Below are 24692 nucleotides of genomic sequence, written 5' to 3' on the forward strand. Positions count from 1 at the left end.
AATAACCACAGAGGCAGCTGAGCTCATCGCCCCCAACTGATCTGAGAAAGTCCACGAGGACGCCCACGCCCTGCCCACACACTTTCTTTCATTTTCAATTTCTCACACTTGTTTTACGTTTTCACTTCAGGGTTTTTTGGTGTTTAAGAGCAACGATATTCGTTCACACCCACCATAACCTGACATTAGGGGCCAGGAAAGGATTTCATCCACTTTTCTGTTTGAAATCTGGCTCTGACTGAATTATTTTTAAAGACTACAAAACAGTCAAATAAATAAATAAAAGTTGAAAAAACAGCAAGTATTTCCCCCCTAAATACCGCCTTTCATAATCAACAAATAACAAAGCTGGGATTTCCCCAGCATACACCACAGTGGCTAATGTCACTTTATAATGTCATTTTGGTCAGCTGTTATCGAAGTGTTAGCTTTAATGCCCTTCTGCAAAGAGAAAGAAGACACTGTGGTGAGTCCTGAGTTCCCCATGGTCGTGCTTCTCTTTTACAGGGATTCCCATGATGAAACACACAGAATTATTTTATCATTCCACTTAAAAACCAACAGGAACAGAAACAAATGTGGGTTAAAAAGATGAAATAGAGCAAATTCATCATCAAGTGGAATGATCAATCATTGGAAGGCCTTTTTCATCAAAAACACACAGACACAAAGAAAAACAGAGTCTACAAGCACAACCATTACCCTGTTTATAAGCAGATTTGTACAGAAACATTTTATACTGTTTTTTAATAATGTTTCTATATCCCAAATATAATCAAAACCTGCATACTAGTACACACTCTGTCTGGATAAATATACTATTCAAGGTTCTCCAGAGCCTACTCTTCCTCTTCTGTGAAACAAAGGACCACAAAAAACAGAGTAAGAGCTGACTATGCATTCATTGATCCTGGCTGACTATCTCTATGGCAGCCTATTACAAATACAATAACACTTAAGGCATTAATGAAGATTTGATTGATCTTATTACTGCTACACACACACACACACACACACACACACACACACACACACACACACACACACACACACACACCTGAAGCCTATCCTCCTTTCTCTTTGTGCTTATCTTATTTCTAAATTGATAAAGGACATTTCATTGATCATTAAAGGAAGAGGAAGCAGATAAAAACAAACACTGTAGATGGTCCTTGAAAGGCCAGTACATTCATTAATGGCACTTAAGATGAGGTGATTTTCAGAGAGTGTGCGTGCGCCTCTCAGAGGCAAGATCCAGAGACAGTGGTCTTGTGTCACAGTGTAGAAGGTCTGGCCAGAGTCGGCTCCAGAGCTGCAGGAGAGTTCACGGCTCCCAGGCTATGGAACCACAGAAATACCATCAGCATCATGCTGTGTGTGCTTTGACAGATGAGATTTGTTAACAGTAAGGTGGTCACACCACTGACCTCTCTATAATACCGTTGTTACACTGTAGCTCCCTCACCAGAATCTCCATTTCCTCCTTCAAATGGTGCATCCTACAAAAAAGAAAGAAATACTGCAATGGCAGTCGGGAAATGTCTTAATTTTACACACACACACACACACACACACACACACACACACACACACACACACACACCTGGAGACCATCTGGTCATTGTCTTTGGGTATGACTGCTGACTGTTGTTCTGGTCTTTTGGACTGCAGAGTGTAAAGGATTCTGTCCATAACCTGAGGACGACAAATGAGACATGACATAGTCACTGACTTGCTCGACATCACTAATACAACAACTACTGAGCACAAACAAAAAGGCAGCACAGGAAAAATGCATGTCAGACTCCATGTTTATGCATAAGGTGTCAAGACTGTCTCCTAGGCATGAAAAGAGTGATACTGACCTTATTCTGGCACTGCTCACTCATCTCTAAGTCTGCTATTAAGCCTGCAGAGAAAGAACTGAAGTCCTGCAGTCGGGTCTGCAGCTCCAGCATAAGGCTGCAAACAAATGTAGAAGCACACTTGAGTAAACCTAATTGGTAACAGACAGGTTTTCAAACCCACACCCACCATCCTGCACCATTCTTGGAAAGACCACTCTGCTTTCAGTTATTAAACACCATCATTAGGCTGGTAACTAGGCAGGGTTTAAGGCTCAACGACCTCATAGAAATAACCTTTTCTTCAAATTTTTAACCATCAAGTGAATACCAAAAATGTTGTTCACCCTTGTGTCCTTTTGGCCTCGCACTCCTTCACCTTCTTTTCCTAAGCCAGAGTTTCCTGTTGCTCCAGTTATTCCACTGCCTGCCATGGGAAAGCTATCGCTGGCCACACGAGTAAACAAAAATGCCATCCTGTTCCTGTTTTAGTTGCTCAAGCATCAAGTAATTTTCCACGGAGATTGGATATCCACTGACAGACAGTGCTGCCAAATGAAACAAATGCTTATAGATAAACAATCATGGTGGTGGTGGGTTTTATTTTTAATTTTTATTGTCCAATCACGTTATAACGACGATGAAAGATAATTTAAAAAAGCATTACTGAGAAAATGGTGGTTTGTACATGTGCAGAGGAGTTGTGTTTTGGAGATGATCACACAGGATTTAACGATATTAAAGAAGTTTGATATAAAAAAGATTATCATTGAATCTAGATAAAACCAAATTTTTGTTGTTTGGAAACCAAAAGAAAAATATCAAAGTAAAAATATGTGTTGACAATGTATATTTAAAAAAAAGAGTGAATTAAATAAAATTTCTTGGTGTGATCATTGACCACAAGGTCTGTTGGAAACCACAAATTACTTATGTTCAAGGGAAATTGGCACCGGGCATGGCCGTCCTGGGGAAAGATAGGAAATACTGGAGAAAGAAAGCACTGCACATATTATACTGTGCTTTACTACTGCCGTATATGAGCTACTGTGTAGAGGTCTGGGGAAACACATACAAAAGTAATACACAAACAATAACAATACTACAAAAAAGGGCCACTAGATTAATAAATAATCCAGGATACAGTGACCCTGAATCCTCCCTTAGTTATGTTGCAATAGACGTAGGCTGCCGGGGATTCCCATGATGCATTGAGTTTTTCCTTTCCAGTCACCTTCCTCACTCACTATGTGTTAACAGACCTCTCTGCATTGAATCATATCTGTTATTAACCTCTGTCTCTCTTCCACAGCATGTCTTTTATCCTGTCTTCCTTCTCTCACCCCCAACCGGTCGCAGCAGATGGCCGCCCCTCCCTGAGCCTGGTTCTGCCGGAGGTTTCTTCCTGTTAAAAGGGAGTTTTTCCTTCCCACTGTCACCAAAGTGCTTGCTCATAGGGGGTCATATGATTGTTGGGTTTTTCTCTGTATCTATGAAGCGCCTTGAGGCGACTTTTGTTGTGATTTGGCGCTATATAAATAAAATGGAATTGGATTGAATTGAATTCCAAAAGAAATCTGATAATTGTTTATAGAAAGAGAAGGTGAGTATAACTTAAGAAGGAAATGGAATTTTAAAATACAAAGTGTTAGAACAACTTTAAAAAGTATGTCTATCTCCATAGCAGGAGTTAAATTATGGAACAGTCTAACAGAAGAAATTAAAGAAAGTAACAACATAAACCAGTTTAAAATAAAATATAAAAAACACATTTTAAACAAATATAAGAATGAAGAAAACAGGGTTATCCCGGGGCGGTAATGTTGTTCGTAATAGTGTTTTAGTTTGTTTGTTTCATAATTTGTGAATCTGCCAATGTAACCATTCTGTCTTTATTTATATGAAAGTAACTATACTGTGGTGGGGCTTGTTTATTTGTTTTGTTTTATTGTTTGTTTGTTTTGTCTTTGCTTTAGCTTCATATGTTGTTTGTTTAATTTAAGACTAAAAGAAAATTAAATCAATGAGACGTAAAACTTGAGGGGGTAGGGACTAATAAGTGTATACTTCTGCCTACTCCTTTTCAAACAAAATAATGGAATGATCTTTTGTAATGATTGTGAATGCACATGTTTGAAACAAAACTGAACTGAACTGAAGGAGGGACCGTGGATATATTGGATAAAGGATATAGAATACTGAACTGCCAGCCAGGGGGAAAAGAGGAGGACCTCAGAGAAGTCAAACCTTAAGATTAGGCTTAAAACCTTCCTTTTTGATAAAAATTATAGGTAGGGCTAGATCAAGTGACCCTGAATTCTCCCTTAGTCGCGCTGCAATATGACTAGGCTGCTTGGAGCCTCCTATGAAAAACTCACCTTTTTCCCTGTCCATGTGTTTATACAGCACTCTGATGTAATTATTAATTATTATTAATCTGTGGCTCTCTTCCACAGATTTCCTTCTCTCACCCCCAGCCGGCAGATGGCTGCCCTTCCCTGAGCCTGGTACTTCAGGAGGCTTTTTCCTGTTAAAAAGGAGTTCTTCCTTCCCACTGTCGCCAAATACTTTCTCATTGGGGGTTTTCTGTTTGTTGGTGTTTTCTATGTTATTTCTGTGCTATTGTAGTTTTTTCACCTTAAAATATTAAGCCTTACCTTGAGGTAACTCTTGTTGTGATTTGGAGCTGTAATAAATAAACCTGAAGAAAATGTCACTGGATTCAGCTGAAATCCAGCAACAAATTGCAGATGGCTAAATCAATCAGTATTGTGTGTCAACTATGGAGACATTTCTTCATGGTGGAAGTAAGAATTGTTTTCTTTGTGTGTTTTTGTTTGGAACACATATTGTGTATTATAGAGGGTGGATAACATCTTTGCTTGCTGCTGGTGATGCTATCATCCAAAGGAGGACGATTGGAGTAGGGAGCGAACCACCCAGCCTTATTATGGTCATTACTTGAGCCAAAAAGAAGGATAAGTCACCACGTATTCACTGGATAATGACTTGTCAATCACAATCGTTTGTCTGGTCAAGGTGGCAAAAATTCTCAGTTTGAGGCTTCACAAGCTGCGTGGCTCCACCCATCTTTTATACCATATATGTTTTTAACCTGTATTTTAAAATAAAATGTTTCTACTCTACTTAAACACATTTGAAAGACAGAGAATCAAAGTGCATAAAGTACGTAACCTGTATTCCATGTTACACAAATATACAGTGATGATGACCAGGGTTAATCAATAACATACAATATCAGCTTTGATCAACTGTTTGAATGACTGCTAAAGGTTATTTTAATGAAGGAGTAGCTTGCTCTGACCTGTTCCATGTTCTTGTTGAGTCTAAAACCTCTTTGTATCTCTGCACACAGTCTTCTCTGAACAGAGATTTCACTCGCTTAATGTGGCTCGACAGGTGGATTCTGTCAAGGAAGAACGACAAACAGATTACACGACAGCGCAGGTACTTTACAGGCTGGGGCATAGCTGTGGGAACACAAATCCATAATCACACACACGCACTCACTTCTCAAACTTGTGGATTTGCTCATCATTGTATGCTAGCTCTGTGGGAAAAAGAAGAAATCTGTCAGATGAATAATATGAAACACAAACAAGAAATTTATAGTATCTATAGAGAAGCTGTGCATACTGCCAGTCAGCCTGTCTTTACGATAATGCTGATGAATTGCTGTTATCTTCTGTAGCAGCATCTCTATCTTCTGGCAGCTATAAGAAAAGAAATTAGTTCTAATAAACACTTATAAATAAAACCAATTGTCCATTCTGCAGTTTTGAATCCCTGCCCCCGATAGTACCTCTTATCATTGGCCAGAGTCTCTGACAACTTGGCCTGTTCTATCTGCAGTTGATCAAGTCGGTTCTGAAACTCTTGGATACCAGCACTGTACAAAGGTAGGTGTTGATGAACCTGAGGAGACAAGCATCTCAGATTCTTACACACAACACATCAACAAAGCACAAATCTGTGCAATCAGTTATGATTCAAGCACTCACATTTAGGGGATTCAATATGAGACGCATCAAATATAAGCTATGCTGTCTGCCTGTCTCTCATGATATTGAATTTCAGTCAACTGCGAGGGAACTCTAACTCCTTTGCATACCAGGTTTAAATCTTACTATAACACTAAGGCAATGTGCCTGTTTATATATAAATTCATAATAAACCAAAATTTAGCATCCTCTAAAATTTGAACTACAATACAGTATCTTATAATTCTAGTAGCAACTAAATATCCATCTCAAAGACACTCAATCAGTGTTAATATTTGCCAATAGGTAGCATAAAAAGCAGGATGATTATATCTGCTTTCCCTCTATGATGTTTTTAGAATAACAGCATGTAAATCAGGTGCACCACAAACTGCAGCATCCAGTACTACTACTACAGTACCAGCAAAAAGGTATTAAACCTTCACAAAGACAAGACATAATTTGAGTTTTAATTGTACAGTTTTAACTGGGACCTGTATAACTGCATCAGTCGAGCTTGTCTCTGTTTTTTGCTCTTGGTACTCACCTGCCGCAACCTTTGACCATTAGCAGCTGAGCCTTGATTTTCTGAAGTGTAAGGGTCTCTAAGAAATGTAGCAGATATTGGAGGAGAAAGGAAGGTTATAGGTTAAAGATGGCATTATTACAGTATCAGGAACATTAGAAATGTTTTGTGTCTATGTTTACACAAGACCTAGCCTCATTTGTCAAGATAAAAAAAAAAAAAAAAAAAAAAAATCTACCTCAGGTAACAAGTATGCCCGAATTATTGCAAACACTGCACTTTACCATCTCGAGTGCACTTTTACAGAATTAATTTTCTGTGCTTATTCTAAAAACACTTACGGGTGCCAGTGCTACCCTTCAGCCTTCTAGTAGATACACTGTATGTATTCATTTGAAAATCCCAGGTGACTCCCTTCTTGAGCTATCACATTCACAAGATTTCCAGAAAACTTGCTGCAACAACAATTCCTCTTCAGCCTTTTACAGCTTAGGGTTAAAAAGTGTGCAGACAAACTTACAGTGTGCGAATCCCGTGTTCTGCATTGAGGCAGGACTGCAGTCTAATGGTGACCATGGCAATACTGTGCAAGGCTTCTCTGCACTCGTTGCGCAATTTCATTCTAAGAAACAAGAAAAATAGGGAAACGCAGAAAATAAACTGAAGGGAAATAACACCCGGGAGGCCCAGAATTCCAAGAAGACTAACAAATAATTTTTATCTGTGTTTGCGTCTCACATGTAGCTGTAATATCCCTGCAGCAGCAACTCCCGGTGCGTGTGCAGCAGCCGTACTATCCTCAGATACTGGTGGACTACACCTACTACAATCTAAAAATAAAAGGGGATCGGGGGGAAAAGAAGGCAGATATGAAAAGTGTTTAGTATATAAAATAATATATTAAATAATATTTTAAACTACCGGTAATAACAGGGAGCATTTACCTTGGAGAAATTGTAATCTGCCATGACGTCAAACCTGGCCGGGATGACGGGACTCTCTGCTGCAGAGGACAAAAGAAATACATCGCAAAAAATATAGAATTCATGAAAATGTGCAATCATGTCTGTGCAACTGTGTGATAACAACTGCATGCTCACACCAAACCAGCTAAAATATTTCTGTTGAGACAGAAACTGACACCTTTTTCTCAAAACTTAACACACACATATTTCCGTTATGCAAGTCTCGGTCTTACGTTCTCTGAATGGCAGGCTGGTGTTTGCTTCATCAGTTGCATAGCTGAGCAGAATGAGGGGCTGAGAAGGTGAAGTTCGTGGAAGATTGACCACCTTCATGCTGCCCTCCAAGAGCAGGTCATGTCCGAGGTACATGTGATGTTGTTGCTGTACCCCTATACCTGTTTGAGACGCCACCTCTTCGAAGAAGATTGATACTCTGGTTGAGAAGAGAGACAGATTTTAATTTTGTTAGACACATTTTTAAATTTCAGGAGCAAGTTTGCTTCTTAAGACTGTTCTCAGTGCGCCTGGTCGCTGCTGTTTGGAGTGAAGCTTATTTAGTTAACTTCTTTCTTTTTGACTTTTCTCCTGGAGCTGGAGGCTTTGAATACCCTTTTGATTTGTTCTTGTCATTGGTGTTTTTCTTATTAATGTCCAAATCCCCACAAATAAAGTGTATTAAATTTCGGTGATTACATGTGTCAGTAAGTCTTTTAAACCTTTAGTTCGCTTCATAAACAATGACAAAATAATAATGGTCAGATTACCATAAAGCTGAGTTGCAGACATATTTTTATACAAAAATAAATGTAAAATAATTATTGTATTTGTTTTAGCTTTTTGTCTTTTTTTCAGTGCTGGCAGAGACAAAAACAGGAAACATGGGGTGAAAAAAGATGAGGAAATAGCAGCATTTATGTTTGCATAAAAATCACTATTTCTTAAATTACAAACGTAACATACAAATCTGCTCTGTCCTCAAACGCTCTGAGTTCTACTGCACAGATTCAATGAACTGAGAGTGAAAGGCTTTAAAAAAGCAATTTGAGATTACAGATATAATCCACAGCTCAGCACAGAATTTACTGGCATTACCACATTAAAACTATAACACATATTACACCTCATTATTCTGCGAGTTCTTCTGCTGCGTATTTCTTGTATAAATTCCAGAAAACAAAATGGTTTCACGTCATTGTCAGTAAAAATTTCAAACTCTCATCAAGATACTGAGCTTGCACTACATTTTTTTAATAAACAAAAACAGCCAAAGGAAAAAAAAAGGCCACCCATAAAGGCCTCTGCAGACTTACGTGTTGTAGTGGTGTATGTAGATGCAATGTGCCATGGCCTGCTGCAGAGAAAAGAGGTGAACTGCTTGCCGCTGCAACACATCTGTGGTGGCTGTGAAGAACTGGTCAAAGCACCAACACTTTTCCTGGTCAGCCTCCATTATACCTGCTAGTACTGGAACCAGCTGCACCCTTAGACCCCTACAGCCACAGAGACAGGGAGAGCAAGAAAAGGGAACAACAAAGAGAGACAAAAAAAACATGAGGGTTTGATGGTGACAAGGTGTGTATAAATAGGATTTAGTTGTTTTTATTAGGTGGCATACTGTGACAGCTGGCAGCTGTGAGGTAGGTGATAGCTCCAGTCTATAGGTCCGCCCTCTCTCCGTTGTATTCCAGCTATCGCCCCCATAGGTTTCTCTGTGGTTATTTTGAACCTATAAAACAAAACCCCCAAAATGGTTCAGAGGAAATACATAAATGTATGTCCTAAGGCACAGTTACTAACATTGATCATGGCTGGTACATGTAGATGTACAGATGTTAGCTATGGTTTCAGTTGGGGGCTTGAAGAACTCTAATGTATTAACTTACATAATGGGCTTGTTCCTGCGTGGTCCTTCATATGGTGTGAAGGGAAGACTCCCAGTGGCAGCGTGGTATAAGGTCACACCAATACTCCACAGGTCGACACTCACCCCGTAAGATTTATGATGAGGCTTACGTAGCACTGCGCGCTCATACATGTCTGGGTGCTACACACACACATGAAGAAGAGAAAACAGTCAAAGCACCTTCATAGTGAGCCACAGTGCGCCATTTCGATCCAGCACTGTGTATCAGTCAAGTCTACATAGTTCACCTTTTGTTCTGATAACGCAGTGATTCCCTGGCTGGGGCCCCCTTGTGGGGTGCAAAGGTACCACAGATGGGCCGCAGAAACAACAGAAGGTCAGTTTGAAATTCCTCAGATGTATGTACTTTTATAAATATATTTATTTATATAAAAAGTGACTTAAAACTGGCGATAAAAGCTTGTGAGTTTGGGATATTACTCATTATTTTAGCCTAAAGTCGCTGCTCTTGTATCAAAGTTTGTGTGCCAGTGGCAGGTGGGTCACACATTGGCCTTTAAGACGTTACATATGACTGGGTAGCATTTGAAATTTATAGCCATAATCGTGTTTTTTATGGTTTTCTGATAAAATTTTCAAGAAAATACATCACTTGTATTTTGATTAGTGAGTGAAGATTTAAGACTAGATGAGCCCCATGGGATTTTCTGGTTTTTAAGTGGGCTGCAGCACTCTTGATTTTAGGAATGGCTGTTATAACTAATAGATTTGACCACTAGATGGCTACCTAGTCCTGATCATGCAGGCTGCCTTTAAATATTCAAATTTGGGCTCCTGAAGATTGTCATTTAAATGTCACTTGGATACTGTCCACTTTGCTGTGAAATCGGACCCTGGTAACAAAACATTTTCACATCTACCTCAGGTTAAATCACTCGCAGAGGTGTTGGTCTCAACCTAATCTAACATAACACAGAGATTCACATCAGAGTTTACAAGGTAAGATATTCCATTGGGGAAATTGGGAAAAGCAAAATAGTTTAGTGGGGACAAGGCTGCAAGCCGAGTGCTGAAGGAAGCATTTTAATTATTGCAATATGAAAGTGTATCGATTTAAAGCTTTTACTTTAAAAATCAACACTCCTTGCGAACATGTTATGTTATATACTTTTTATTGACCCCAGTTATTAGATGGGAATGAATGCACTCTTTCACCACTGTACCTACAGATGGAAAAACGCATCATCATAAATGTTTTTAACTGTAGTGCAAATGGAGCATAAATGCAACGGACCATGTCAAGGCCACCTGCAGGCTAACCCGAACCTGAAAAAATAATATAAGACAACTCTATGTCCACTAACCACTGCTTGCTTTATTCTTTAGGCGGGATAGTGGACCTGCACAGAGCACTTGCTGTCGATGAAGGCAGTGTAAAAAACATGTATTTCAGTCAGTGAGTGGGCTACTCTTCCCTGTCCTGTTGTTCATCCCACAGACAAAAACGATGGAAAGTATCCACTACAGCTATTGTCTGTGCGTTTCCTGCTGTATTTTTTTTTAAATCTTTGATTTTTTTTCCACATTCTCCCTTTTCTATTCTGGTCCACTCGACAGTGAATCAGCATTCGATTGACTCCTAGGTGATTCAAGTCCAGTGCCGTACAGTAGGATTTTGAAGGACTGCATGGCAGCACGTGTGCGGTGGCTAAAAACTCCTCTGTTTGCTGTCCTAATGGAAGCATGTACATCTGCTGATATCCCAGCGTTGGTGTTGTTTCTACATCATCATAGCAGTGTCGGTCGACAATCACCATCGCAACTGACCAATCATGTTGTCTGAGCATTCATTTAGCATTAGCCAAGCAGTTATCTAATCAGGGCTTTAGGTGCACCAGCACAAAAGTTAGGTGCACCCAAATCTTTCAACCGCATCGCTTAACACGACAGTTTTACATATTCACTTTTTTTTTTTTTTTTTAATTGCTGTCCATACAGACATATTGATTTGTAAATGATTAACTAACAATCTTGTCAGCACAAAGTTCTTTATTTTGAGCACAGTTCTACAAGAAAGATAAGTTACTGAAAAAGTGCTTGTGCTTAAAGTGCTTTGGCACTTTGCCACTCTTTGGCAATATTGCAGGCAATGTTAAACTTAATCATGATCTCTGCCTCCTCTGATGACCTGTTTCCTGCTGTGAAAGGCAGTGGGGAGAGGGGACACCTGGGCAGTGCATTTATCGCGGCATATAATGTGCTTTCTGGATACACTGTGCTGTCTCAGCATTTCAGTTCGAAACGTATTAGCACCAGTCACAATTGCAGTATTGCCGGCCATGGTCCTTCCACACAGTAAATGCAGTGCATCATGTTGTCAGCTTTATCTGTATCTTAGCCAGGGAAACTGGTCAAGCCACTCTTCTATTGTATATACTTTCCCCCTTTTGCTTTCAATGGGCTCTGGCTCGGAGTCAATCGTATGTGGCTCATTATCTGATGCTGTCTCTGGACCAGTGTTACAGAGGTTTTATTAGAGACACAGCTAGTTTTGCAATTTGGCATAATTTTAAAAAAGTTTACATTTCTTCAGTATTAAACAGCAGAAATTCGGTTTTCTTGTCAGAGGTCATTCTTGGGAAAAATACAATTAAAAAAAAACAGCGGCCGACAGCGCTGTACACGACTTGTTTGTAACAAGCGAATGAATAACGAAGAAAACAGATTTGAGATGGGAAACTGTTCTCAAAATAGAGAAAGAGCTGTGAAGGAAGTGTTATTTTATCATGGTGGAAGCAAAACAGCAAAAGTAAGAGGGAATTAATGGCGATGTTTATCAAATGTGAAGTGTAGTTTTGATCTTCTTCAGTGAATTTTGGTTGGAGAGAGACAACACCTGCAGCTTCACTGTGAGCTGTCGGCTTTCAGCCCCGACAGCGTGGGGGCATAAGTGCCGTTGGGTGAGAAAGCCGACTGTGGCGAGGCGTGGTCATCGATGCAGACGCACCTGCACAGCATCCGCGATCACGCCCGCTGTGTTAAAACACGGGGGAGCAGGGGTTGTGGGTTGGAAGTTGTGGTGTGATGTGATGCGTGGCTGGCAGCTTAAGAGCTGCAGCTGATAACAATAAATGGCTCTAAATGATGATCTGTGGTCCCACCGTGACTTATTCACACCACACCGACATCTCACAGATTCTGATGCATCGGGTCCATGCTTTGTGTTTACGTCTTTGTCCGGAATCCTTTTCCCTGCTCTCATTTACTGTTTTAGCTGTTTGGTGGTTTTTGAAATAGTTTTGTGAGGTTTAACTTGAGATTCTGGCGTTTCTGATAAAATATATTTATATTATATCAGGATTTAATGAATCAAATTGATTATTGACTACTCACCTCTCTCTATCCGCCTGCACTTTCAAACGTATAGACACCTAGGCCTACAGGAATATTTGGACCAGGGCCAACCAGAGAGGTCCCGCCCCTGACTATCTCTGATTGGTTTAGACCACGATATGGGCATAATGTGTGTCTGTTGTTGACCACACGTAGACAGAGTTGCGGAGACTTTTTTTACTCAAACGGCTGATCGCACCGGTGTGACCTAGGATATTTTTTAGTCGCACCATTCAGAAATTAGGTTGCATGTGCGACCTAATTGGTCGCACTCTAGAGCCCTGCTAATGCTACTATCACAAGCAAACCAGCACTAAAAACATAATAAACTGTAATCAGTCTTCACTCACTTATTCGAAGGTCCCCAAAGTATTTACAGTGGGGCAAAAAAGTATTTAGTCAGCCACCGGTTGTGCAAGTTCCCCCACCTAAAATGATGACAGAGGTCAGTAATTTGCACCAGAGGTACACTTCAACTGTGAGAGACAGAATGTGAAAAAAAATCCATGAATCCACATGGTAGGATTTGTAAAGAATTTATTCGTAAATCAGGGTGGAAAATAAGTATTTGGTCAATAACAAAAATACAACTCAATACTTTGTAACATAACCTTTGTTGGCAATAACAGAGGTCAAACGTTTACTATAGGTCTTTACCAGGTTTGCACACACAGTAGCTGGTATTTTGGCCCATTCCTCCATGCAGATCTTCTCGAGAGCAGTGATGTTTTGGGGCTGTCGCCGAGCAACACGGACTTTCAACTCCCGCCACAGATTTTCTATGGGGTTGAGGTCTGGAGACTGGCTAGGCCACTCCAGGACTTTCAAATGCTTCTTACGGAGCCACTCCTTTGTTGCCCGGGCGGTGTGTTTTGGATCATTGTCATGTTGGAAGACCCAGCCTCGTTTCATCTTCAAAGTTCTCACTGATGGAAGGAGGTTTTGGCTCAAAATCTCACGATACATGGCCCCATTCATTCTGTCCTTAACACGGATCAGTCGTCCTGTCCCCTTGGCAGAAAAACAGCCCCATAGCATGATGTTTCCACCCCCATGCTTCACAGTAGGTATGGTGTTCTTGGGATGCAACTCAGTATTCTTCTTCCTCCAAACACGACGAGTTGAGTTTATACCAAAAAGTTCTACTTTGGTTTCATCTGACCACATGACATTCTCCCAATCCTCTGCTGTATCATCCATGTGCTCTCTGGCAAACTTCAGACGGGCCTGGACATGCACTGGCTTCAGCAGCGGAACACGTCTGGCACTGCGGGATTTGATTCCCTGCCGTTGTAGTGTGTTACTGATGGTGACCTTTGTTACTTTGGTCCCAGCTCTCTGCAGGTCATTCACCAGGTCCCCCCGTGTGGTTCTGGGATCTTTGCTCACCGTTCTCATGATCATTTTGACCCCACGGGATGAGATCTTGCGTGGAGCCCCAGATCGAGGGAGATTATCAGTGGTCTTGTATGTCTTCCATTTTCTCATGATTGCTCCCACAGTTGATTTTTTCACACCAAGCTGCTTGCCTATTGTAGATTCACTCTTCCCAGTCTGGTGCAGGTCTACAATACTTTTCCTGGTGTCCTTCGAAAGCTCTTTGGTCTTGGCCATGGCGGAGTTTGGAGTCTGACTGTTTGAGGCTGTGGACAGGTGTCTTTTATACAGATGATGAGTTCAAACAGGTGCCATTCATACAGGTAACGAGTGGGGGACAGAAAAGCTTCTTACAGAAGACGTTACAGGTCTGTGAGAGCCAGAGATTTTCCTTGTTTGAGGTGACCAAATACTTATTTTCCACCCTGATTTACGAATAAATTCTTTACAAATCCTACCATGTGGATTCATGGATTTTTATTTCACATTCTGTCTCTCACAGTTGAAGTGTACCTCTGGTGCAAATTACTGACCTCTGTCATCATTTTAAGTGGGGGAACTTGCACAATCGGTGGCTGAATAAATACTTTTTTGCCCCACTGTAGGAAACCTGGCAGAGGTTTGCTCAGTGAGTCCGCTATCTTACCAGATACTCTTCAGTTCCATAAATGGAGACAAACTTCTCGTCATCTTCGAGCTCTCTTGCTGCTCCAAAGTCTGTCAGCTTGTAAACAGACCTGCCGTCCTCCCCAACCTGCCGCATTATGTTCCCTGGCTTAATGTCCCGGTGTACCACTCCATTTTCCCGCAGGTGATTCATACCTTGCACTGAAGAGAACAGAGGGTGGAAAGTTTCAGGAACAGGTGCATAAAATTACAGACCGATACCACATATACACACCCACCTATACACTGCAATACTGTGAGGAACTCTGTTTCAGCGAGACCAAAGGCGTTTTCCGGCTCCTCGAGCAGGCTTAGGAGACTCCCTCCTGAACAATACTCCATCACCAGCACCTTCTGTTTAGAGGGCAGCTGAAAGGTGAGGGATTAACCGTGAGGTGTGCTTCTTTTACATGTTGCTAATATTTTTCTTTTTTTTTAATATAGATATCTTTTTGTATTCTTACCTCTTCCACGGTGAATAGCTTGATAATATTGCTGTGATTGAGTTTCCGGAGCATCTCGAACTCCCTCATCTGGACCTGGTGGGGGCGGTTGTAGCTCATTATGTTAAACACCTTGACGGCCACCAGTTCACCCGACCTCTGCAAACACGCATGCACATTTGCATCACAGATACATCACAGAATTGCGCAAATGTGTCAGCAATCAACAGCATCTCTGAAACCACAGCTTTTCTTATCGTACATCCTGGTATTGCTCTGAGCAAAAGAAGAAGAAGAAGAAAAGCAGGCTGAAATTTCAATAATGACGGCAGCACTGATGTGAATGACTTTTCCTGTGAGTACGATGAGATGATAAAACCATCCTGTGGTTACCTTATGGCGTGCTTTGTAGACGCTGGCAGTAGCCCCCTGCCCGAGGACATCGTCTACAGACCACAGGTAGCTTATTGTACTGGCTGTAATACCTGACATACTGGAAGAAATGAGAAGGGAGGGTTACTATTATTAGAAAAGCCTTGGGAGACAGAACCAAGGTTATCCAATCATAAAACAAACAAATGCTAAAATAAAGAGGTTAGTATCGGATAACCGTACGGCCTGCTGTTGTAGTATTTGTCAGTGCATTGCCATACTGCAAATTCTGGTGTCAATCTGATACCAAGTAATGCAGGGCCAGCATTACCTTTTGACTTGTAAAGGTACTTTACCTGGGGTATAGCAGTGTATCATGACATACGAGATGCACCAGGATCAATTTGCATATTCTAAACAAAACTCCTCTGTTTGCTGTCCTAATGGAAGATGTACATCTGCTGATATCCCAGCGTTGGTGTTGTTCCTACATCATCATAGCGGTGTCGGTCGACAATCACCATCGCAACTGACCAATCACGTTGTCTGAGCATTCATTTAGCATTAGCCAAGCAGTTATCTAATCAGGGCTTAAGACCAACTTTTTGCCACAGTTGCACTGGTGTGCCTAACTTTTTTCTTAGGTGCACCAGCACAAAAGTATTCTAAACAGATTTAGAGATCACTAAATCATGGTGGTTTTTACTTTCTACAACAATTAGTTGTTAAAACAAAACCTTTCGGCTTTTCATTTATTGTGAAACTGGGTTTTTTTTTGGGGGGAGGCCTGGAATGTAAATGTGCCTGTCTGTAAAGCACTTTTGGTCATCTTTTATTAATTAAAATGTGCTGTAGGCTATAAACAAAATCAATGTGACAGTCAACACAACAAGGTTGAGACATCTTTCATACTGCATGACAGGCTCCAACCCACACCGAGACACTAATAAGGTTAAACGGAAAGGAAATGTTGGATAGATTGATGTTTGAGGTGAGGTTTTTTTATATTTCTAAAATAAATAAATAATTTAACACAATGCAGTGGGCTACATGTCAAACTGAGAATAGAAAAAAAAGTATCGATCCTATTATGCTAGTATCGATCTGACACCAATACCGGCGTTGGTATCGATACTTTCAATTTTTGAATCGATCCGCCCACCTCTAGTATTTGCATTTATTTATTCGCTTTAAACAGGCTAGTTGAGTTCATGTCGTCACAGCAGCCATTTTTCCCATTAAAAGCAGGTGTTACATTAATTAAAGCTCTGTCAGTAGACAAATACCTCCACGGATATCTCCACTAACACGATTTTTTACATTTTACTAAACTTCTACATCAAAGGCTCTATTAAAACGACGTTAATACGCGGTTAGCTACTTGAAGCTAGGTGTTTAATTCGTTTAGCAGGGCTCGCGCTACTAACCTATGTAGGAGCTGTAGCCGGACCTCACCTGGACCCGTTGCTGCTGCTCGTCAGTCGTCCTTTAATTTAGCCCTGACGGTTGGTTACTAACTCCAACTGCCCTCTGGGTTACTGTAAATCCAGCTCGTCTGAAAACAAAATACGCCTACGTGTGAAACTTCTTCCGCAGTTAGAAGCAGCTTTCATACCTGGAAGGGCTCCTTTCCGAACAGGTGAGACGCGGAGAGGAGGTGCTGCTGGACACGGGCTCAGTGTGCCGTGGGTCACTTTTTGTAACGGGGATCCAGGAGGGTTCGTTCAGAGCCAGCAGCTGGCCGCATTGCGTTATCGTTTGGGAAGTGCGGACTTCACGTTGTGGGACGGACTTTAGATGAAGGCGGAAATGTAGTTTCCCTCTGTGCCTGTGTGAGAGTGACTGCCGTGAGAGTACGCAGATCAGCTCAGAGAAACTGGGGCTGGAAAACCCAGGAGCCATACTGGGATTATGTTTTTGCTAGAGGGAAGTTGTAGCAAAAAAACAAAAAACACCAACAAAACTTTGCTACTCTCTTACATAACCATACAATAGTTTTAAGTGTACTTGGTAATGAATGCTCTTATTTATCTCTGTGCATTTTGCTCCTTTCACCACTGACTTCCCCAAAGAATTAGATTAAAATGAAAATTGGCCGCTTAATTTTGCTGTTTGTGTGTTTTTAGCGCTTTATTAGCAAGTGTTTCATTACTCCTCCTTAGCATGCCATTTGTGTTATGTTTATCCACCTGTTACTGTTACAGCATGTACAGCTATCACTGCTGTACATGCTGTAACTATGTACAGCTGTCACTCCTACTACATCACTGCCAGCATTAATCATAATCATCATAGTATCAGATCTGTATTTATAAATGGCATACTAAGGAGGAGTAATGAGATATAAATGATGAGTTAAGCATTTGCTAATGGAAAATATGTTGTAATCAACCGGATTTACGGAAGGGTTATATAGAAATTACTTATTTTGCAATCGTCTTTATTACTGTGTTATTGTGACTACACCATAATCCATCCAGTCCTTATCAGACCTTTTTAGACTGATGGCAATATGATATTTTTTAATACTTCAATAAAATATATATAATTGGTGTCCCTGTATAAACATAATATCACCACACAATGCTACATTGCCCCCATTTAATGTTCATATTTGACCGACTCTTCTCCCGTTTCACAGTCTTTTCTAATGTTGAAGATATATAATATATGCATTCATCCATCTTTCTGTGTGGCACTTTGCAGAGTTCTTTGAGAGTTCTGCACGGCTTAAGGGATTTTCGGACTTTCTTAACATTAAATCGATTAAACTCCCCTTTGGACAGCTGTATCTTCGTGCCGTGGATATTTGTTTATTACGTCTTACTAATGCACAATAGTAAGACGTAATAAACAAATAACAGTGGACAGACATAAAATTGGAAATAACGTTTTAAAGAACGACTTCCTGGGAGTTTCATGTTGTCAATTTATTGTTACAAACAAATCAAGAATCTTTATAGCAAGCAATGTTTATTAAAAAAAACAAAAGAACAAAAAAGCAGATCTACAACAAGAACTACACGTGGAATATTATATAAGGCCTATTTGATTAAACTACTATTGCTATTACTGTACAATATTGTACCAAAAAAAGAGTGTACCTCTGTAATGTACAACATTGTATTTACAAAGTAAATCTGAACACAGGATTCTCCAGTAATACAGAGACAACTATAAATAGATTTGACATTACGGTCTTTTTTTTGTTTTGTTTTTAAGTTCTGCCATTTTCAAACTGACACAAAAATGCATATGTAACAATATTCAACGCCTACATTATCATCCCCACACAGTTAGTCCACATGCAAGCCAAGTTGTTCAAGTGCACGATGATTGATTTGAGATCAAAAGAGGCTCCCAGTTCCCTTTGGACAGCACAACTGGGACAAAACACACCAACCACCCACATGCATGGTGTGTATGTGCGAGAGTGTTTGTGCCGACAATGTCATTTCATGTTTCTGCACCACAACCACACACACGAACACACATGCACGCGCGCACAATCCCTCCAGTTCTCATGATGAGGTAAGAGCAACACAAATACACAAGGTAACACACAATCAGTATACAGTGATTAAAAATAAACCTTAACACTAACAAATCATTGCCTGGGAGAGAGAGAGCATCCATGAGTGCACTATGTGCTGGGTAATGTGAGTTTAGCATTTGTTCAACACGGTTACAAAAAAAGGCTTTCTTTCTTGGATCTGGGTGAAGACAACTGGCAAACGAAGACATTTTAAGTATCCCTGTACGCTTTTTATCTGGTGACATTTATACAGTGCATATTTGTTCAGCGCTCAGGCGGCCAGCACTCCAAAACACCGGAGAAGTTTCTGTGTGTCTCCAGGCAGTCGCTGTTGGTTGGCATCCATTTTTGCTTAGGCAAGGGCTGGGTGAGGTGCATACATACTCTGCCAATGCGTGCCTGACACAGGAGCACGCATGTGCATTTACCCAGGTGGCTACAAAACTCCACAATTTACAAATTCTGAGCATAAAAACCCAAAAAATAAAAAATAAAAACCCCAAATGAGAATATAAACAAACTTTGCTTAAGAACGTATTCGATGAGGTGGTTGGTTGTGCTTTTATATAAACACACTCAGGAGGAATCTCAGCTCCGTGCTTCCAGTTATCATTGTGATTATTAAATATACATACACACTGTTAGAATAATCAAAACTCCTTTTTTTACGGCTATGTTTGAAGGATGTCGTTAAAAGGAGCAAAATGTAGCTCTGTTTGGAGTTGGACTCGGACAGCTGCTGCTGCTGCAGTGGCTGCAGTCAGCGGCCCCCAGCATGCAAGGAAAACCTGAAAGGGGTTTAGCTGCCACAAAACAAAAGCACTGCCACGCACATACGTTTAAAGAAAACGTACGTTTGCATGTACAGTCCAACACTACATAGGAAAATGCTGGGTCTTCAGTGGTCCCCTACACACAAAACCGAGCTGCAGGAGACGAGCAGCACATAATGCCACAAACTACCAGGGTTTAGCATTTGTATTGCTTTACGTAGACTTAAAATTATTGTTGGCCATGTTATTTTATGCTCCTGTTGTGGTGCGAATACAAAAAAAGAAATATTAAAAAATAAGAATATTTCGAAATGATATTGAACACTGAAGGAAAAAGGCAAAGTAAAGCTCTCCATCATATGACTTGCACAGGTATTTGGACCAGTTTTCTTTTCTTTTTGTTATCATCCCAAAAGTCTGCCTTTACCTCCAGCTTTCCACTTCTGAAGCAGCAGGTCAGTGTGTGAGTTAGAGGTTAGCATTTCACAGTCTGTTCTCTGAAATCTGGTCTGCTAGTCACGGGGTCATTAAAAAGATAAAAAACGCTGTCGTATCTACTATACAAAAAAACCAAACAAATTAAAAAAACAGTGCTTTTTATTCCTCACATAAATCTGTGTATAAAAGGCAAGTAACACTCTTGCACGCCCACTCAAATGGAATTTCATACAACGCAAACTAGTGTATGCAAGCTCCAGGGCCTGTATGAGTCCACCCTGAGTCCTGCTCCCCTGTACAAGATTTGAAAATCCAGCAACGTCTGGAATCTCTGTGGTGGCAAGAAGGAAAAAAAGAGAGAAAAAGTGTCTTTTGCTTTATCAGTGATAGTTGAGCTGTAGTAAAGCAGAGCTGGCAGGAGAGGGCAGATTAAAAACTTGACACTAAATTGAACATGGCATCATAAGGAACTCATCTGGTCTCCAAGTAGTGAATGCTACATGTGAGAATTGGGTTATGGGTCCTATGTAACAAGCGAAGCGCTTTTGGCACCTGACAGAAGAGCTGCAAGAATCTTAAGAGTTTGCAAGAATCAGGATTTCCATTTTGGGACTTAAGCAGGGCAAGATTTATCATTAGACTGGGATGGAGGGGGAGGGGGAGGCGTGTGGGGGAGAGAGTGTGTGTGGCCTGCAGGTGGAGGAGGAGGTGTAGGGGGAACAGTGGAGGTTGGGGAGCCCATTGCTGGACTGCCGCTACCTCCTCCACCCTTTGGGAACACCACCGGCTTGGGCCTTGTTGCTGGCGGGCGCGACTCTCTGAAGGAAGATAGGGATGAGGAGTGAGAGGTGGACAAAGACGGGGACGTGGCAGAGGGCAGGGGGCTCCGTGGCTGGCTCTTGGCAGGGCGGAAGGAGGAGGGCACGTCGCTAGCTGAGGAGGCGCTGCGCTGGAGTGAATGGGCGTGTGAGCCTCCCTCATTGTCCCGCAACAGACGGGAGTGGAGTGGACTAGAGGGCTCTGAAGCTCCTCCTCCGCTTTTCAGCTGCTCCAGGGTGTCCAGCACCACGTCAGGGGTATGTGTATGTTTCGGGGTGCTCTGTCTTTCCAACTTACTGAACTCATTTAAGGTTGTTTCAATGTCCTGTAATGAAGGAATCCGACATAAAGTAAACACACACAGACAGAAAGCTGAAATGTTCCAGATGTTTAAACTTGAAGCTGAAATGAAAGCAGTACCTGTGAGAGGGGATCCACCTGGGCTATGACTTCAGGGTCCAGTGGTCTGTGGTTGCTGAAGCTCTTGGAGCGCCCTGCTGTAGTCGTCTTCCGCAACTGTGGACTCTCCACCTAAAAGCAGCACAATGGCCTCAATTAAATGTTTTCCCAGACAGCAATAGTGCAGTCACTCCATGTCTGCATACAAAAGGAGATCCAGTTACAGTACCTTGGTCTTGAGTGAGGAGTGGCGAGTAACTGAGTTGAGGATGCTATGAGCGCTCACGGGTCGCTTGTCCCCGGTTTCTTTTACAAGAGCGCCGCCAACAGGAAGAGAAGCGGTCCTCACTCCTCCTCCCCCGCCTCCGCTGGTTCCTGGACTTGTGCTGTCGCTCTCTGAGCGGAACGTTCTTCTGATGTTCCCGGGCTCCGGCCGTTTCCTCAGCCTGAATAACACAAATGTTTTACTCATTTCTTTTCTATACTATTGTGAATCATTACGAAATGTTCATGGAGCTAATGGAAAAACAATCTGAAAAGAATAAAACCACACATGACTAATGTCACAAACTGTCATCTGACTGAAACGTATATATTTTGAGACGTATCTGCACACGATACACACTTGTTCAGGTTGGCCAGATAGATGTCAGCTACATGAGCTCCTGTAGGAGAGGCAGCACTGACTCGAGTGGGTACTCTATCCTCCAGCAGATCCCTGCTGTCCAAGTCTGGCTTTGGACTTCCTCGCCCCACATCAGACCTGGAGGGAAAAAAGAAACACAGCAAAATCGCGTTACTCCCGCTCTGCCTCTGCCTTGCATCAAACCTACAAAGCAGAGAATATAACGCACACTGACACATCTGCAAGAAAAAGCTTATTTTAAAGCTATATAGCAGCTGCTCTTTACTTCCACGCGAACCACGAGCAGTCAAAAAAAAAAACAGTCTTAGCTGCATTAAATAAATAATAGAAATCTGCCTTGACCTACTCTTACATTTATACTTGTACAAAAGAAATAAGGTATTTCTCTATATAAATCCCAGATCTCATTGTAGTCATTTGCAATGCAGTTGCAGAACAGTTAGCAACAGCAAAGTGAACATGAGGTTCAGATTTTTGTGCTTGGGTAGCAGGGAGGGAAAATCCTTACACTAACGCAACAAGCCTCTCTGCATGCTTGTTTAAACAAGAGGCTAAGCTGAAGAGGAAATTGATCTGCTATGATATGCAGTCTGTATGACTGCACTTCCTTAGCAACGGGGATTTCCACTGGACTAGTTTCTGTATTTACTCATGGTCAGTGTTTGACATCATTCCAGTTTATGCTTTTGACAGAGGCCTCTTTGTTCTCTGGGTAAAATATTATTATTATAACCAACATTCATATCAGACAAAAATTTTAAAGTAACATCTAATTTAATGAATACAAAAGTCAGCCTCTTAAAATGTATGACGTAGATTAATTACTAGAACAGATCTTACGTGTCTTGGACCACAATATACTGGTGTGGCACCAGTCCATCCACTCCATTGTGTCGTCCCTCCCACCAGTCATCAGAGGCTCGGTGGTACAGAAGCAGAGAGGCACCTTTCTTGAATGACAGCTCCCGACCGGTCCGGCCTGTGTAATCAAACCTAGCGATGGCTTCGATTGGATCAGACTCTGAAACAGCCAAGGAGCCTGAGATTCAGAGAACGGCGGAGAGACAGGGGATGTGGCAGAGGAGCGGAGGAGCAGAGGAGCCGCAAAAATGAGGGAATAGAGAGGTGTAGGAGAGAGGAAGCCTGATTAGCGCATGGCAGGTTAGTGCTGTTTCATTCAGTGACTGCAATCACGTTAAAAATTGCTGCGCAATAACAAAACAGATTAATGGGAGCAAGACGTGAGCTTGCACAAAAAAATTTAAGCCACAGTAAATGGTTAGGAAAGCATGAGATCTCCTAAACTAATGAAAAACAAGCCAGTATATAAAGCACATACAGTGCATGTAGTTAGTTTTGTATGTTACTTACCATCTTCGCTGTTATGGCTGACAGAGACAGTGTCAGGTGCTGGCTCTTCCACAAGAGGGGGCTCACAGTGTTGACTGTCACTACAGTAAATGGAGGGCAGCAGGAGTTAGAGGATGCCATACTTCTCTGATAACTCACAATCTGACCTCAAAATCCTGCACCAAGTTATAACTGCAGACCAAGTTGTGGTCTGCAGTTATATAGAGCCTTTTAAGGTTAGACAGGTTCTACATAGTGCTTAACGTGGTGTTCACCCATTCTGAGCTGCCTGCCATCAAAAACAAATTTGTTTTGGAAGGTTGGTGAATTGAATGTAACAGAAAAACACAGACTGCTGGAATTTCTTTGTCATTTGCAGGGATTGTATAAGATGTTTAAAATATTGAAATGAAACAATCGACTACCCTGTGGATATATTTTCTGTAGCGATGACACAAGCTCACAGAATCATTCTGGTCGATTCAAATAAAGTTAGCATATGCTAGCGTGAATGTAGTCACCATACTTTGTGTGACATACAGTCTGTACAACCGGAATGACTGCCAGCAATCATAATAACTGGTGCCCGGGCTTGTCATTATAGTAAAACTGAAAGTAACCATTGTGTGCGTTGTGGTGTGTGAGTGTGTACACGCTGTGCTCTGTGGTTAGGCGGGGCTTTAATCTTTAGTGTGACAGAGGGTAAGCTGATCCTCGTGGCCCCTTACCCAGAGTAGGGCAGACAAGCTGAGCCTCCATCACTCCCCGGCAGCCTCTAAATCAACCCCCACTCCCCATTTCTGGCCTACTCATCATCTCTAAGTCCCTTCTACAGCAGTTTGAAAAACAATTGGAAGATATATCCAGTTAGCTTCAAGAAGCTTTAGTAATTTAAGTTTCATCCCATTGTGATTTATGGGGTTTCTTCCCCAAGCCTCACCAGAAGTCATCTCCAACTCCAGGAATAGTGTAGATGGGGCCTTGCAGGTCTTGCGGTCCAGGAAAGATGGTGTCATGGTGGATGATGATAGTTTTAATGAGTTCGTTGACATGGGCCTGGCAAGAAACCTGGTCATGACCCTCTGGGACAGACATCAGGGTGGGGCCAAAACAGATTGCCAGGTTGTAGGGGTCCATCATGTTTTCCTCGCTGTACTGAGACAGGCTGGGCAGAAGAGAAAGCAGAGTCTCAACATATAAACCCAAACAACCATGACAAGTCATTTATAACCTGGTGATGGAGAGACTCCGACGATGTGTGTGCGCGTTTCAGTGAGTGAG

The 24692-nt window shown here is 41.6% G+C and overlaps 2 protein-coding genes across 8 annotated transcripts in view; both read right to left on the bottom strand.

Annotated features, from left to right (window-relative positions):
• Positions 1-684: 684 nt before the first annotated feature.
• ikbke (inhibitor of nuclear factor kappa B kinase subunit epsilon) lies at positions 685-17368 on the bottom strand. 3 transcript variants are annotated; one of them, XM_026168314.2, is made up of 21 exons: positions 17067-17368; positions 15473-15572; positions 15101-15238; positions 14876-15005; positions 14617-14798; positions 9220-9380; positions 8952-9062; positions 8647-8826; positions 7570-7769; positions 7316-7374; positions 7110-7201; positions 6892-6993; positions 6393-6450; positions 5668-5780; positions 5502-5578; positions 5376-5415; positions 5170-5271; positions 1866-1962; positions 1604-1695; positions 1428-1499; positions 685-1338 (listed from the first exon to the last, which is right to left on the bottom strand). In XM_026168314.2, exons 1-21 carry the CDS (start codon positions 17351-17353, stop codon positions 1275-1277), a joined length of 2457 nt encoding a protein of 818 aa, XP_026024099.2. In that variant the 5' UTR covers positions 17354-17368; the 3' UTR covers positions 685-1274. The 3 variants fall into 3 exon arrangements, with proteins under 3 accessions (XP_026024099.2, XP_026024101.1, XP_026024100.1); XM_026168316.2 differs by having other exon boundaries at positions 16907-17209; XM_026168315.2 differs by having other exon boundaries at positions 16879-17209.
• A 998-nt stretch (positions 17369-18366) lies between these two features.
• Positions 18367-24692, bottom strand: part of srgap2 (SLIT-ROBO Rho GTPase activating protein 2) — a 60447-nt gene continuing 54121 nt past the window's right edge. For 4 of the 5 annotated variants that reach the window (XM_026168307.2, XM_026168306.2, XM_026168311.2 and 1 more), the window contains 7 exons: positions 24352-24576; positions 23433-23512; positions 22902-23100; positions 22041-22178; positions 21645-21861; positions 21437-21547; positions 18367-21341 (listed from right to left, as the gene is read on the bottom strand). In XM_026168307.2, coding sequence (XP_026024092.2) covers positions 20811-21341; positions 21437-21547; positions 21645-21861; positions 22041-22178; positions 22902-23100; positions 23433-23512; positions 24352-24576 — 1501 coding nt within the window. In that variant the 3' untranslated portion in view covers positions 18367-20810. The remainder of the gene's footprint in view (positions 21342-21436; positions 21548-21644; positions 21862-22040; positions 22179-22901; positions 23101-23432; positions 23513-24351; positions 24577-24692) is intronic. The other variant, XM_026168305.2, reaches the window with a different exon arrangement.

Source organism: Astatotilapia calliptera, chromosome 5 (genome assembly GCF_964374335.1).
Source record: "Astatotilapia calliptera chromosome 5, fAstCal68.1, whole genome shotgun sequence".
NCBI classification, from domain to species: Eukaryota; Metazoa; Chordata; class Actinopteri; order Cichliformes; family Cichlidae; genus Astatotilapia; species Astatotilapia calliptera.

Coding starts and splice junctions, on each gene's coding strand:
- ikbke (XM_026168314.2), bottom strand. CDS start 17,353: ATGGCTCCTGGGTTTTCCAGCCCCAGTTTCTCTGAGCTGATCTGCGTA. Junction 7,375..7,569: donor CAGCCTGCCATTCAGAGAAC/GTAAGACCGAGA, acceptor TGTCCTCTGCAG/CAGAGAGTCCCGTCATCCCG. Junction 1,500..1,603: donor AATGACCAGATGGTCTCCAG/GTGTGTGTGTGT, acceptor TCTTTTTTGTAG/GATGCACCATTTGAAGGAGG.